Source organism: Betta splendens, chromosome 15 (assembly GCF_900634795.4).
Source record: "Betta splendens chromosome 15, fBetSpl5.4, whole genome shotgun sequence".
NCBI lineage: Eukaryota > Metazoa > Chordata > Actinopteri > Anabantiformes > Osphronemidae > Betta > Betta splendens.
In genome coordinates this window covers 11,476,692-11,490,988 of record NC_040895.2, presented here as the reverse complement: position 1 = coordinate 11,490,988, position 14,297 = coordinate 11,476,692, and the positions used below count along the sequence as shown (strand labels likewise).

The window sequence follows — 14,297 nt, the reverse complement described above, 5'->3', positions numbered from 1 at the left end:
ATGCGGCTCGGGGAGGGGGGGGGCATCCAAACACGCAAACATTTACACACCCTATGTCCTACGTGCATCAAACTGCAGGAAGACGAGCAGCTGCTGATTGAATTAAGGTCAAATTAACTGGGAACTTTGCAGAAGTTGCGCTGCCTTCCCACCGGCAAAACGACGATTAGCTTCATTAGCATACCTGGCTGGAGCTCCAGTCCTGCAAAGGTTGAGACTTTGAAAATTAACAATGTGTGCTTGTGCAGGTTTGGGGAGTGGTGGTGGTGGTGGTGGTGGTGGCGGCAGCCAGAGGCTAAAATTGGGATGAGACAGTAGCCATATGGAGGCGAGGGAGAAGCTAGAGACGCCGTGCTGAGTGATATCTGCAGTGTGCAGGGTGTGAAGCGTGTCATCTGTCATCTAATAGAAAACCTGAGCGTGGCCACAACTAAAATACGAAAGCATCCGTCCCTTTTCCTGCTCGCGCTCGCTGTCTGCCGCTGTCTGTACCCACAGGCTACCCGGTCCAATCAGTAACCATTCCTCCACCGTCCCCCGTTCATCCCGCTGCCCTCGCATCTCCGCTGCTCTGTCACCTGTCATATATTCAGTTGTCATGCAGGTTCCCACGCTCCTGTGATCAGAATCTTAAGTGAGCTGGGACTGAAGTTGATTGCAGCCTGTGCTTGTGACAGTTGTTTAATGCCGATGTCGGGACCACAGTAGTGTGCAGAGCTGGGTAACAAGCCTCTTGCTTTGTTTTGAGGTGATTTCGCGTGTTGACTGCGTGTTGGCAAATAGCTGTCTTCAAAGGCAAGCCCTGAGTAGCAAAAGATGCCTGCAATTAATCCTGTGTGCGCTGGATGGAGGATGTAATCACATACTGCAGACACGCTGTCACCGATGAGCTGTTTTACCTTCGCCGGGGCATGCGATAATTATAAGATGTCGCTTTAATAGTGTTAGTCTCACAAGATCATTTAAAATCAGCCGTACATCAGATTCGCTTCACGTTTGATGTTGCTCAAGGTCACAGTGACCTTTTTACAGATTTATACAGTGAGGTAGCAGTAATTCCTGTAAGCTGACATGTTAAGATGTTGTCTCAAGAATTAGAAAGATAACACCTGTCCAACAGTGTGTGCTTGTGTGATAAACAATGTGAACAATGAGTCTTTCCTTTCATCCATTACTGAACGTTGCTGTTTTCTTCTGAGTCGGTGGCTGTAGGGAATCAGTGCTCGTGTTTTGGTTCGCCGTGTTGGCACACACAAAGCGACGCCTGTGAGTCACGTGCGAACTGTCAACTGCCCTCGCACAGATGTCAAAACAGGCGGCGGTTTTAGGACGAGTGACATCATCCACCGCGGGGATCCCAGATAACTTTGCAGCCGATTCAAACCCTTGCAGTGTTTTCCGACCCACAGCGGCTGTGATGACAGCCGCCCTCTGGTTTGTGACCTAAAAGATTGTCTCCTCGTGGAGCCCTCAGCCTGGTTAACTCTCTGGCCTTTCGCATTTACCAGCAGAGGAGATGAATCCGTTTCCATGCAGTCGCTTCCGATTCTCTCCTCCTCTGATGAAGGTTAAATGCGTTTGTGTTATAATGGCTCTGAATTATTCCCCATCTAAGGCCAACACCCATTAATATTCTTAGTTACAGAAGGGAATGCTTGTGTCTTGTTAGAGAGTGAGACGGGTTCACATATTTCCATTTTAAGTATTCATTTGATGAAGCTTTTAAGGCTAATTATAGTGTAAAGGGTGGGTGATAGGCCAATCTCCCCTTAATACACCCTTAATAGTTTCTGCTTGGTACCTGTTATGCACTATGACTTTGTGAACACATGACTAGAGGTGGTGTAGTCCAACGTCTGCTTGTATTAAGGGCTGGAAGGCACAGATTTACAGCACAGCATTAACATGAGTCAGTGTTGTTTGGTTTTATTATTGGTTGGTTTTATTAGGCCTCTGGATATGGGCATAAACCAACCACTTCACATTTTGCTATTGTCCACGATGCTGTCACTGTCGCCTTTACTAGGTCTAATATAGACATATTTCTAAATTCCCTTTTAATGCTTGCACATCATATTTAATGGAATTATATAATATATAGGCTGTAATATACTAATATTGTATAGCATGTTTTTTAACAACCTGTAAGAAACATAAGTAGAAGCAGCCAAGTCTAGTGTGTGAAATAGAAAACTGACAGTTAAATGAAACATGTCCCCAAACAGAACTTGCCTCAATGGGAAATCACATGTTTTTCACATCACTGAGAATGTGAAAAATGTTGACTTTGTATTTGGTGACGCCTAAAACTCCCCATCGTTCGCAGATATATTTAGGTCCAGTGGTTCCTGCAATGGCAGTTGCTGGTAATTCATTTATTAGTATTGGGTGACAGGGAAACAAAGCACTTGTCTGGCTTCTTGTTAACTTTGACAGTGTAATTTAAGCCGCAGACAGGCAGGATGTATGTGCGTGTGTTCGCCTGCACGCTGCATACAGATGTAGAGATTAGACTTAGGGTGTGCTCTTCAGGCCGGGAGCAGGATGTTGGGATGACAGCAGTCACAAGGGGGGAACCATCAGATGCAGCCATCAGCTGACAGACAGACTTATTACACTTTCTGTGCCCCTCCTGAGTCGAGGCCCAGATTCATACAGTATTAGGCCAAACGCTGCCTCACTGGCCCAGTTTACACATAACCTAGTTTAGTGGCGTCGAGGTAGTGTGGGACATCCCTGTGACATTCTTGTTTAATGTAGGAGTGTGGCAACTAGAAAACAGAGCACAGGAGTAATGTGTGTGTGTATCTAATGTTACCTTTTGGAAAAGGACCCCGTTTTATTTAAACGAAATGACTTTTCCTTTGAACAAGCAAGATTGATTTGTCATGAAAGTCTCCAGATGGTGAAATAGGATTTTGATGGAGCGTGCATCTTGTAATGAATTTTTTAGGGTCCACGCGCGCTGCGAATGCTATTTACCAAACACTTACATAAATCACACACATAAACACACACAGACGCACAAATTTCCACGTACACATAAATATGTGGAAATTAAAACCCACACACGCGTATGCAAAGGCGCCTGCGTGGAGCGCTGTGCACACCAATGCATACAAAAACGCAGGCGCGCACTTAAAGATTCCTAAGTGGAGGCTGGTGTAGTCGGGGGCTGAACCAGGCACTGTGTCAGATCAGAGTCGTAATTGAAGCTTCTCTGGACAGCTTTGGAGCAAAACAGCAAAAAGCTTTTTACTAACACAGTGTTTGGCACTTGGCAACGCTTTCTCATTTGTATACGTCCAGAGACAGCTATAGATTACAGAATAAGCCAAACAACCAGTGCTCGATGGAGCGATAGCCTGGTTGCTGTTCAGATTAAAATCGGTTAAAACTACAGACATGACCAATAATTTAATTATATAACTATTGATCTTGGTCACAAAAACAAATAGGACACATTTAAAAGGGGGCCTCCATATGCACAGTGTGTTGGAGATTAATCTTACTATTCTACTAATCCCTGCATTATTAATTTGACCTTGAACACAGCTCAACTGTGAAATTGTCCCTCAAGCCAAGCAGTAGATCCCGAATAGTGTTTGCTTTGATGAACGAGAGATGCCAGTCGGACGTGTTTATGAATGTGTAGTTTGTTAATTTCAGAGTTTCAGTTTGGGAGGAGAGAAACCAAAGTAAGTTGTTATGAGACCTAACGTATCCTCTGTGACTGGAGTGGTGAAAGTGCTGTTAGATGGTGCATCACTTTGGTCTAAAATAGCGTTTAGCCGATTAGCATTTCCTCCTGATGTAAGCACGGTGTAAGCGTTTAGTTTCAGTGAAGCCTCACAGAGCTGCTGCCAAAGCTACTGAGATTCATCCTTTTCTTACACAGATTGCAGTCCTCAACATACAAACAGTTTACTTGTTTTACCTTCATAATCTTTATTAGTCTTGCTTCGTTGTATTTATATCTCACCTGATGATGCTGAGCTGACCTTTAAATGACAGTAGGTGTGTTCCAGGTCTAAGGGCAGCGCGTAGCATGACATAATAGGCCTTGACAGGACACACATCTCTGCAGAGACAATCTGACTTCAAGGACCATCACATCACTGTTGCTCTGGTTTTGATGCAGAAGCATCCAGTCCTGCATGTGTATAGGTGGCGGTGCCTCAAATGCCACAGTGGGCTGAGGGGCCTGAATGCTGTGGTGGCGCCAATGATTGTTGACAGGACAGCTTCGACAATGAAGAGTGTGCTGCATCAAGCAGAGCACTGGACTGGAAATGTGTTGCTCCCAAACAGCCGGGGCTCAAAGCACGGCTGCTGACGGCAGCCAGTAGACGTAATGTGGTAAAGGTGCAGTGTGAGGAGCCTATACGTCAAGTCTATCTCTGCTTTGCGGAAATAATAACGTTAAATTATTCCTTTTTTTGTAACTGTAATCTCCTGAAAGCTATTCTCATTTGTTCATTTTACCATTGGACAGGAGGTGTGACTCACTGTTCATAATTGCCTCACACTCATGACGAGACCGTACTGAACAATGAGATTGTCATTCGCTCTTTCCTTTGGAGATTCTCTTGTGTGACACCTTTGCCTCATATCGTCTTTAAAATGTCAACTGAGGACGACGCTCCGCCTTGACATTTTCATAATGATGCAGGTGTGGACAGGGTCTTGCACAGGAAATGGTAACATCCAATCTGCTTATTCTCTGGCTGCCATTACTACGACCCAGAGATGCTCCATCATTTGTTTTAGGATTACACAATCAGTCACCACAGTTAATTTGGTTTAACGCTAACGCTCCTCGAGCTGTGAACAGCACATACAAGGAAGACATTACCTTTTAGAAACGCACCCCTAGAGAGCCTGGGCTCATGAATATAGTGGATAACTCCCTACTGTGGCCTATTATTCCTACCCACTGACTTAACAGCACACTGAGGTTGGTAGAGCAGTGGAGATGGCTATTCTACGGCCCTATGATGCTATAGACTGTATTATGTTATGATACTGATCAGCTGTAGTGATTTATTTAGTTTATTTGCCGATATCCTCTCCCTCTTGCCCTGCTCTTCTCTTCCTCACACTTGTTTTCTCCTGCATCTACAGTGCTGCTCTTTATAAATGGAGAGTCGTGAGAATTACAAGATGATGATAAACACTTGGCGGTGGAGGCCTCTTGCAGCTCTGCTTATTGTTCTCCCGTTAAGAGTGTAGTTATTGTGCTCATTTATTTCAACGAGATTTTAAGGCAGGTGGACGTTTGCTGGTCCAAGGCAAACTTCCCGCTTGGCTCCTTCCTCACCTAATGGAAGCACAAAGTGAGAAAATCAAGCTTGGACGCTAATTGCCTGATCAGAACAAACTGTGCCTCTTTCTTTCTTATCCTCCAACGCATGCATCTGCTTTTTAAAGAGCGAAGGTTGTGCGTGTGTGGTAACAGATGGCCTCAGACAAGTTTTCAACCCCCCCATTGCCACAGACGAACAGAGAAGAGAAAACACAGGTCTGGGTATTGAGAGAATATAGATGTAGTTGTCTTTGTCATTGTATTCATCATCAGGTGTGTTTACAAATGTGCTCACAGTCCACAGCTTACAGTGGGTCTCGTGCCGCCGCTGCAGTCGACAGCTTCACGTACACCGATGCCTACCCGCAAGCGTCGTGTCGCAGAAATCCTACCCATAGATGCATCTGTCATATTACATAACACCTGCTAAAATATGTGACTCACGGCACAGTCATCCTTAGCACATACTGTGATATACTGGCACACACAGACACCACTGCTAGAGAGAGAGGAGTCAGTGTAAATAGGCTTCAAAACAGTCATAATGCACACTGGAAATGCCAAATGGTTTTAGTTTTTCCTAACGGCATCACAGACAGAAGAAAGGTTGTTAATTTTAGACATCATGTTACAATACAACAGTCTGTAGTCCTGTATTGTGGCCAGGTTTCTCTGAGGAGACGGTCTCGATTGTTGCCCTCATGAAAACAGCTGTTATCAAAATCCTTCCTCGTTCCCCATCTTCCATCTGTTTGGTCCATGTTCACCGCCATCCTCTTATCCCATTCGAAACACAACACACCAAAAGGCAGTTTATTTCAGTGCCAGCATATTTGTAATTTTCAATAATAATCCTCCTAATAAACATGTTTCCCTTATCACACGTAGCTCTGTGCAGATAAACACTATGAATACAAAACTCTCTTTAAAACATGAACTTCACCTGCAGCTACTACTTATTTACACAAACCTTTTTTGCTTCAATAAATAATTTTCAATCACACATTGTACTGATCGGTAATACTACAGTGTGTTTGCATAAAAAAACTGCTCATCCATTTTTCTGCAGGAGAAAATTGTTATTCATTTTTTTTTTTTTACTGGGAACTGACTGCAGCACAAAATCAAACCGTTAGTAATGTGTTTATGGAGAAGGATCTCGTTGAGCATTGGTGCCTTTTTCAGGCCCAGCTCAGAGAAGCGCCTCACAGGGCCAGTCTCATTGTCTTCTCTTATGCTGCTACCATTGTTGACACACAGTCTCAGGACACTACACATAAGTGGTATTACGCCATAGTGACAGGTCCGGTTTATCAAAAGCTTTGCATTTTGATCAAAGAATGAGACCAACTCCATTTCAGCTCCAAAAGGTGACCTCCTTCAGGTGCAGGCATGTGCAGTAATGCATTACAAAGCTATCACTAAAGCGTCTCTATTGCTAAAATGTGCGAGCAATAGGCTTCAAAAAGGCAAGTGAATGCAATGTGTTACATCTTGCATGCATTGAGTTACATCCCTGTAGTGTTCTACACTGGCTGCTACATGGGTTGGAAGGTTTTCTTTTCTGGCCACAGCAACAGAAAAATAAAAATCTATCTACATGTCACCCATTGCAACAGGTAGGAGACATCGTTTTCACCCCTGGATGTGTCTAACAGGAGTTTGCAGTGCACATTCTGCTATTCTCCACTGACGTCTGTGCCGCGTCTCCACACTTCTGAATATATGAAATGATGACACTTCCAGCATTTGAAATAAAGTAACACAAATCCACAGGACAACAAGAAATGAGTAAAAATGAAAGTGTTGGATATTCTTCTGTGGTGGCTGAGGTCATTGGGGGTTTCCTTGTCCTTGGGTTGGATAGTCTGGGCCTGAGTTGGTCTCAAGTGGTCTGAGAGTGAGCCACGCATGTGCCACCGTTAGCATCGTGTACCAGAGACATGTATAAACAAAAGCCTGTGTTCACACTTGGATCACTGACAGAGCACTTGGGCGGCAGCTTTTTATAGAATTATTATTACTGCTGCTCAATGACGATCATTGTAATGGTTATTAGCACTCTAGGCATAGCACTGACATCAATTCAATTTTCGGATTGTGGTTCACACAGGACTTATATGGCAAAATGCAGCCTTAGTTCTTGTGTTGAGAACTCATATCAAACACTTAGGTGCTGAATAAGTCTGAGATATATTTTTAGATCAAAGATAGAAATAAACACACTCACAGTGACCCACACATACATACTGCACACGCAAACAGACACATACTGTGAAATTGCTCTGCACTACTTTATCATATTCTTCTTTTTCTGGTGCAAGTCCTCTTTTATGCAGTTGTTTATTCCAGTAATCTCTGTCTTCGGCCCAGCTTCTCTCCACGGCAGCCTGTCTCTGTGACTTACTGCTGGTGTTGCTTCAGGCTGAAAAACAAAACACGGGAAAGAATTTGTTAGTCTCGTTTTGCCTTGGACGCCGGTAGATCCGAGGAGACGGCTCTTTCACCACAGGGGGCATCAGGCCCTCTGGGGAGGAGAGATTCGCTTTGTGCTTCGCTGTGTCTCTAGGAAGTAATATCGTTTACCTGTAAATCCATGTCTCATGCCTTTTTCTAATGCAGCGTAGATGGAAAAATAAGTGAAGTTTGTCGGTAATGTAAGGAGACTCATGCAGAAATGCGTTTATTGCTGTGCTATAGTCATGTCAATTTCCTTCTACTGTAACTGACAGCTCTGTTGTAGGTGAAGTGCTTTATTGCCTGTATTTTCTCGTATCACAGGCTTCTCATAATTACACTCGTCTATTATGCTTCGCGCCCGGTTGTTAAAGCAAAGGCCAACAACAGGAGCATAAACCACACGCTTAGGGTCCAATAATTACTTTTTTGTCTTTATCTTGAGTTGCTGATTTTCAGGATGAAAAACTCCCCCGATGTGCAATTCCAGAGACAAACACAACACATTTAATTAAAACAGAGATAAGTTGGACTTAGGCTCATGCTAAGCAACATTCACAGACTGGACCTGGCAGTTTTAGGTAGATTTATCTTGACCCCTCGCTCTTAGTACTTCAGATCTTAACAAAGTGAAACTGAGCGAAAATATCAAATTTGCATTAGCTGGTTTAATATATTCAACTCCCTGAATGCCACAATACATATCTCCACAATGCTCCTTTTATCTCTGTAGCTTCTACTGTATTTGTCTCTCCTGTCACTTTGAGGCACTTTCATTTTGCGGTTTAAAACGTGTTTTCACCTCAGTATAAGCTTAACCTCTTCTGCTTTCACCACAATAAGACAGACAAACTAATCTGACACACACACTTAGTGAGAATAAGATGCTGGTTCTATTTTGGGCTGCCCGCATCAAAATGAAAACACAAAGCTAATACCACTGTTTTCATCACACCCTTGTTAAAATGCCCTCCTCCGCTATGGCCTTTATTGGAGTATCAACACACACACACTAACAACAACTTGAGAGGAGGAGGGGAGGGATGCTCAGGCAACGGCTGTCAGCACCTGTACTGATAATGGCTGTTAAAACACTAGCCTCTCCACCCGCCCGCTCCAGCAGGAGGAGTAGGAAGGTGTTGTTTAGTGGGACGTCAGGAGGGAGGGCAGAGTCACCGAGGCCAAAGGAAAAACACGGGGCAGAAAGAGGCAAGTGGCAGCAACACCGACTTAATGAAACCATACAATAGTAAATAGTATGTTTTAAGTGGTAATAGTCAGGAAAATGTGTCATCTTAGGAAAGTGCAGCGCTGAAGGTAGAAGCTGACGGAGGTTCTGGGTCCGTTAATGGATGTACCCAGTGTTCTGGGGCCACACTGGGGGATATGGCGTGTGCTGTTTAAAGACGAGTGTGCTGCTGTCTCTGTAGGAAGTGTGCGAGGAAGCGAAGGTCACCCCGGCACAACGTGTGCGTGGACGCCAGGTAAACATAGCTCTGCAGTGGCAGTTGCTAAGGTGGCGGAGATATGAGTCATGAACCCCCCACCACCCCCACCCACTACACTCATCTTATTAACGTGACATACACAGATAGTCAGCGCTGCGTGTGTGTGTGTGTGTGTGTGTGTGTGTGTGTGTGTGTGTGTGGTTGTGAGCTTTGAGCAGACGGTGTGAGTGAAACAAGACCTCCAGGACCTCCTGCCTCCGGGGGAAACGAGTGGAGCCTAATGCATGCGCCTCCATGTATGTGGGATCAAGGAGGCATGTGAGAGGAGAGCCGTCCGCCCCGAATTAACCCCTCGCCTCAAACTAGGAACACACACACATGCACACACACATACATGCATAAAACCTGTCTTAATAAATCCATAGCTTAACATTTTGCATTCACAGACTTTATACTAAGCACTTTAAAGTCTCACACTCGCGTCCAGCTTGTCCTTCCCTCCTAAACCTGCCTTAGTTTGTTTGGTGTTTGGTCGCTCGTGCGTGTGTGTGTGTGTGTGTGTGTGTGTGTGTGTGTGTGTGTGTGTGTCCTCTCTGATACTGATTCTGAATAATTACCAGGGTGAGCAGGCTAAATGGATTGTCTGTGACCTCACCGTTACACCCCCGGGGCTTGCATTAACATCACACATACGCACCCATAAACAAGCACGCACTGCGAACACGCAAACGCGCACAGAGCCAGGCCGGACGTGCACGACGGAAGCGTAACCAGAAACGAAAGGCAGTTCGGACTATTTAAGCGTGGATAATATTACACGGGTAGTTAAAGCAGCATAGTGTCGGTGATCAGAAATACCACCATGCTGACAGTTGCCATCACGTAAACCGCCTCACCCGCTTCTTCGCGTGCTCTTGCAGGCTCCAAGGAGCTAATTAGTACCAGACTCCTTTATTTTTGTTATTTCTATCTATGCACTTTCTGTAAAAACCTGTATAAATTTATTGCTAGCCTTGAGGATGAGTTCTACTGTCACCGTGAGTTCTCTAATGGCACTTCTTCTGGTCCGACCTCTTCATGTTACTGGTGGACGCAGTGAGGCAAAAGAAAATGTGTAAATGTGGGCGGACGCACGTGAGCAGTTCAACTGTGATTTACAGTATTACACAGGTGTTATTACACAAGGTTTAAAACTTGACTATTCCAGCAGCCATAAATAGTAGTTACCACTGATAACAGCCTGTCATTATCACAACGCCTGGCAGATTTCTGCACAGCTGCTGTGCTGGAAAAGCAAATTTAGCTCCTGTTTGCTGCCGTATGCTCATACTTTAATTTTACCCTTTTAAATGCAGCTATTCGTTTTCAAGGGTGCTTGAATCGGGGGAGACGTGAGCAGGTTTGGTCTACAGTATGTGGCTGGCCAGCTGAGTGCGTTAACACACGGGCAAACTGTGAAAATGCTCCGCCAAGTTTATCTGCTTCTATCTCCCTTGTTATCATGCAGCACTGGGCCAATTACAGCAGCCAGTCTGGAGCAAGTGTGCCGAGTGTGCATTGTTTCCAATGACCCGCAGCTGACTGGGTATGGAGCAGATGCTCGGCGCAGATAAAGGAGCCGGCAGATTCGTCCAGATGTTTGAACAATACAGACACTCGTCGCGGTTCTGACAACGCGGTCCTGATGCCAGATCCACACACCGGTGCCGGCGCACACTCTCCGTGGACGTGTCTTCAGTGAGAGCTAATCCCCCGCCGCTGTCAGCCGTGCTTTCGTCTACTCCTGAAAGCTCCTTACACAAGCTGAAGCTCATCAGCGCGCACACACACACACACACACACACACACGGAAAAGTTGGTGGAAGATCTCACCCTGTAGACAACCCAGAGATACTGTATGAACAGTTCTCCTAGATACTTTTGCTTCCAACTATGTGATGCATCTGTGCCCCACAACACATACAGGAGTCAGGCATCTTTCCTTAGACTTGGTGAAAATGTTTTTCTCGTTCACGGGCATTTGCATCCTCTTTGCGCTGCAGTTGTCTCTTCTCGTATTTGTGCTGCAGCCAGATTGTTCATGCGCGTGTGAGCGTGTTTACATCCCGACGTCAGCAGAAAAGTGACACTTTGCAGAATGTGCTGCTCAATCTGGCGTGACAGTGCCATTACTTTGTATCATATCATGCTCCCGTAATGCTCAATCTTGCAAAGGCAAATGAACGTTGATGGATGGACGGGAAGGGTGAGCCTTGGCCCAAAGTGCTGCTCGACGCATGTTTCTATATCCGGTGTGTGTTTCACCTCAGTGAACGGTTAAAGGCGAAGGAAGCGAGGTCAATGAGATGGAACCTTTGTGGTTGTGGTTACCAGGAGATCGATAGAGACGTGCAGCACACTTGGCAAGAGTAATTTCCAGCTCCGCTGTTTACTCGCAGAGACTGTGGAATTCACTGCACACTCCCTAATAAGTCTGTGAGAGCTCAGAGCTGCTGAACTGTAAAACCACTGTAAGGACTCTCTTGTGGATTATTCAAACAACATTGCTTTAGATGCAGCCCATCAGAAACAATGCGTAGAATAAAAATTAGAGGATGGCAATCTATTTAGAAGTACAGTACCTAGACCTGTGCATCCAAAGAAACACGGCTTCAGCAAATCCCAGATTTTAAAGCCCATAGGACATTTTTGAGACCTGAAAATAGCAAATGCTTTATATCTAATCTGGTGGAGCTTGAGAGGATCTTCCAGGGGAAACAGGCTGAACTGCCCAAAGCTGTATTTGCTGCACCTACACAGCAATAAGTTAGGGAAATTGGAAATATTAAATTTAAAATCATAGCTACAGTAGATGAATAGCATCCATGATGCACTCGCAGACATTTGGTGCATGAAGCCCAGACAAATATACTTGAGTGTGAGTAAACAGAGTTTTGGCTTAAAATGCCTCAAGATTTCTCTCAAAGTAAAGGAAGCAAGTGTAGTATAAACGTTATCAATCTATGGTTGATTATCTCACATTAATGCATGGAATGGAACTGTTCCTTATCTCATACAGTGCCTGCATTCTGTGACTGACCTTCATTACTGCCTATCAGCCTCCACGTGGCTCGCTGTTCTGCATGTGAGCGTTTCACTCGCTCCAGCGTATCTGTCAGACTGCCTGTGTCATTGTCTGTCCAGCCTATAACCTATTATTTCTTACTGCTACTGTACAGTTGTATGTGTACGGCGAGTACAGCGGTGGGCTCACTACGAGCCTTGGGAGGCTGGAATTGTACACAAACTATAGTGGGTGCAGGTTTTGGGGTAATGAGATCTCTGCGGCTGGGCTTTTTCTGAACGGGAGTAACGTGGACTTTTTGCAACACGTAGGCTTAACAGATTGTTCCAGGGAGAGTAGCTAGTTCTAGCAGGTCAGCAGATCACGCTCCAAGATGATGTACGGCTTTTTCTGCTCCTGCACCGGGCTTGGCTGCCTCGTTTTCTATTCTGAGGGCTGCAGACCTGGGAGCAGTCGGTCCCATTCACACAAGACGCCGCAGCGGCCCGACTCTGAGCTCTGACTTTTCCTTTTCCCCTCACGTACAGTACGTCTTTGTTGCTGCCTCGCTGTTTGCTGTTGCTGGAGAATACTTGGCATTGCACATTTAGCCCTTTCTTGGTACAGCAGAGGAGGTTGCATCCTCAGGTCCCCGTCTAGAACTTCACCCGGCCTTGGGGTCAAGCTTGTTTTCATTGATTGGATGGTGCACGGGCCCTTAGCCTGTTCCTTCCCTTTGTTAGCCCTCAGCGTGTCTAGACCAGCATCAGCGGAGAAAGGCGAGTGGGCTGTAAACTAATAGGAGATAGAGTCTGACTAATAGAAATACTGTAAGAAACCGATGATGAGTGGACCTCACTCACACCATCCTCCTGTCCCTCTTCAGGGGCACTCATCACAGTACATTGTGTCCTCACGACAGATTCCTGGTCGATCTGTCCGCTCACTTCTCACTCCGAAATGCTAATTTGTTGCACTCACTTGTTCTGGTGCTTGGAGCCCTGGACGTGTGCGTGGTACTGCTCGATGGAATTAAGGACCACACTGCAGACACTGCACGAGTAGCTACTGCGCAGCCCTGCACAGACAATCACACAGGTACAGTAGTTAGTGTTCACATATTAGATCAGTTAAAAATCAACATTTTGAACTGACACCAAATTACTGTCTGTTTTTTACACTCTGCAATGGAGGCTAATTTCCCTAATTAGAGAGCATCTGGAAAAAGATTTGATTAGACTAATCATTAGCAGAAAGCCAGTTACATTTTTAGATTCTTCAGATCAGTGGCTTCTTCTAGAGCCCATGGGTATAGAAGTGTGTGTGAAGGTGCCCTTTGAAACTTCAAGGGTGTGGGAGAATTAGGACACTATGGGTTAGGAGCAGGACGGTGCGGTAGGTTGATCGCGTCTGAGATGCACCGTGGCACAGCCGTGCGCGCATGCACCGCCGTATTGTATTGTTGAATGCGTGCTTGAGATGGTGCCGCTTGCACACAGATGTGAACTAATTAGAGGGCTTGCAGGTGGTCGAGATGAAAACCCAAAAATAGATGTAAGAGGATGGAAATAGCGACAGAGTGGGGCGAAGAGAGACGGGGAGGCAGGATGGAGGGTGGAGGGTGAGGTAGACGGTACCGAGAAAACAGGAGAGACGGAGGAAGAAGACTGTCACCGTTACTAAACTAGACGACTGCAGGAGAAACTGATGAAAATCTATATTTACCTGTTTAATATATATTAATCTAGAGAGAGAGAGAAAGGTGTGTGGATGTGAGTAGGGAAATCAGCAGCATGACACGCACTGGCTGTGTGTTTTCTGTCAGCGATGCAATGAAGGCTTTATTCATTTTGTTTACCAACATTTACAGACTGCAGCGCCGTCGCGGCAGAACATCACTGAGACGCCAGACGAACAACCCGACGCTTTGAGTCGTACGTCAGAGCAGTCAAACATGAGTCGCTCGGTGTCGTTCCCCCCGCTGCACAGCCACCTGTGACACCTCCACCTTGTCGGCGCTTCATTCTCAGGAACGTGCAACTGG

The 14,297-nt window shown here is 45.5% G+C and overlaps 1 protein-coding gene and 1 long non-coding RNA gene across 2 annotated transcripts in view; one reads left to right on the top strand and one right to left on the bottom strand.

Annotated features, from left to right (window-relative positions):
- LOC114870645 (uncharacterized) overlaps window positions 1-14,297 on the top strand; it is a 66,339-nt gene that overhangs the window by 14,154 nt on the left and 37,888 nt on the right. The window lies entirely within an intron of this gene.
- Window positions 5,531-14,297, bottom strand: part of zgc:171482 (zinc finger protein) — a 33,060-nt gene continuing 24,293 nt past the window's right edge. The window contains exons 6-7 of the mRNA XM_029175562.3: window positions 13,235-13,331; window positions 5,531-7,730 (exon numbers count right to left, since the gene is read on the bottom strand). Of these exons, the coding sequence (XP_029031395.1) occupies window positions 7,709-7,730; window positions 13,235-13,331 (119 nt within the window). The 3' untranslated portion in view covers window positions 5,531-7,708. The remainder of the gene's footprint in view (window positions 7,731-13,234; window positions 13,332-14,297) is intronic.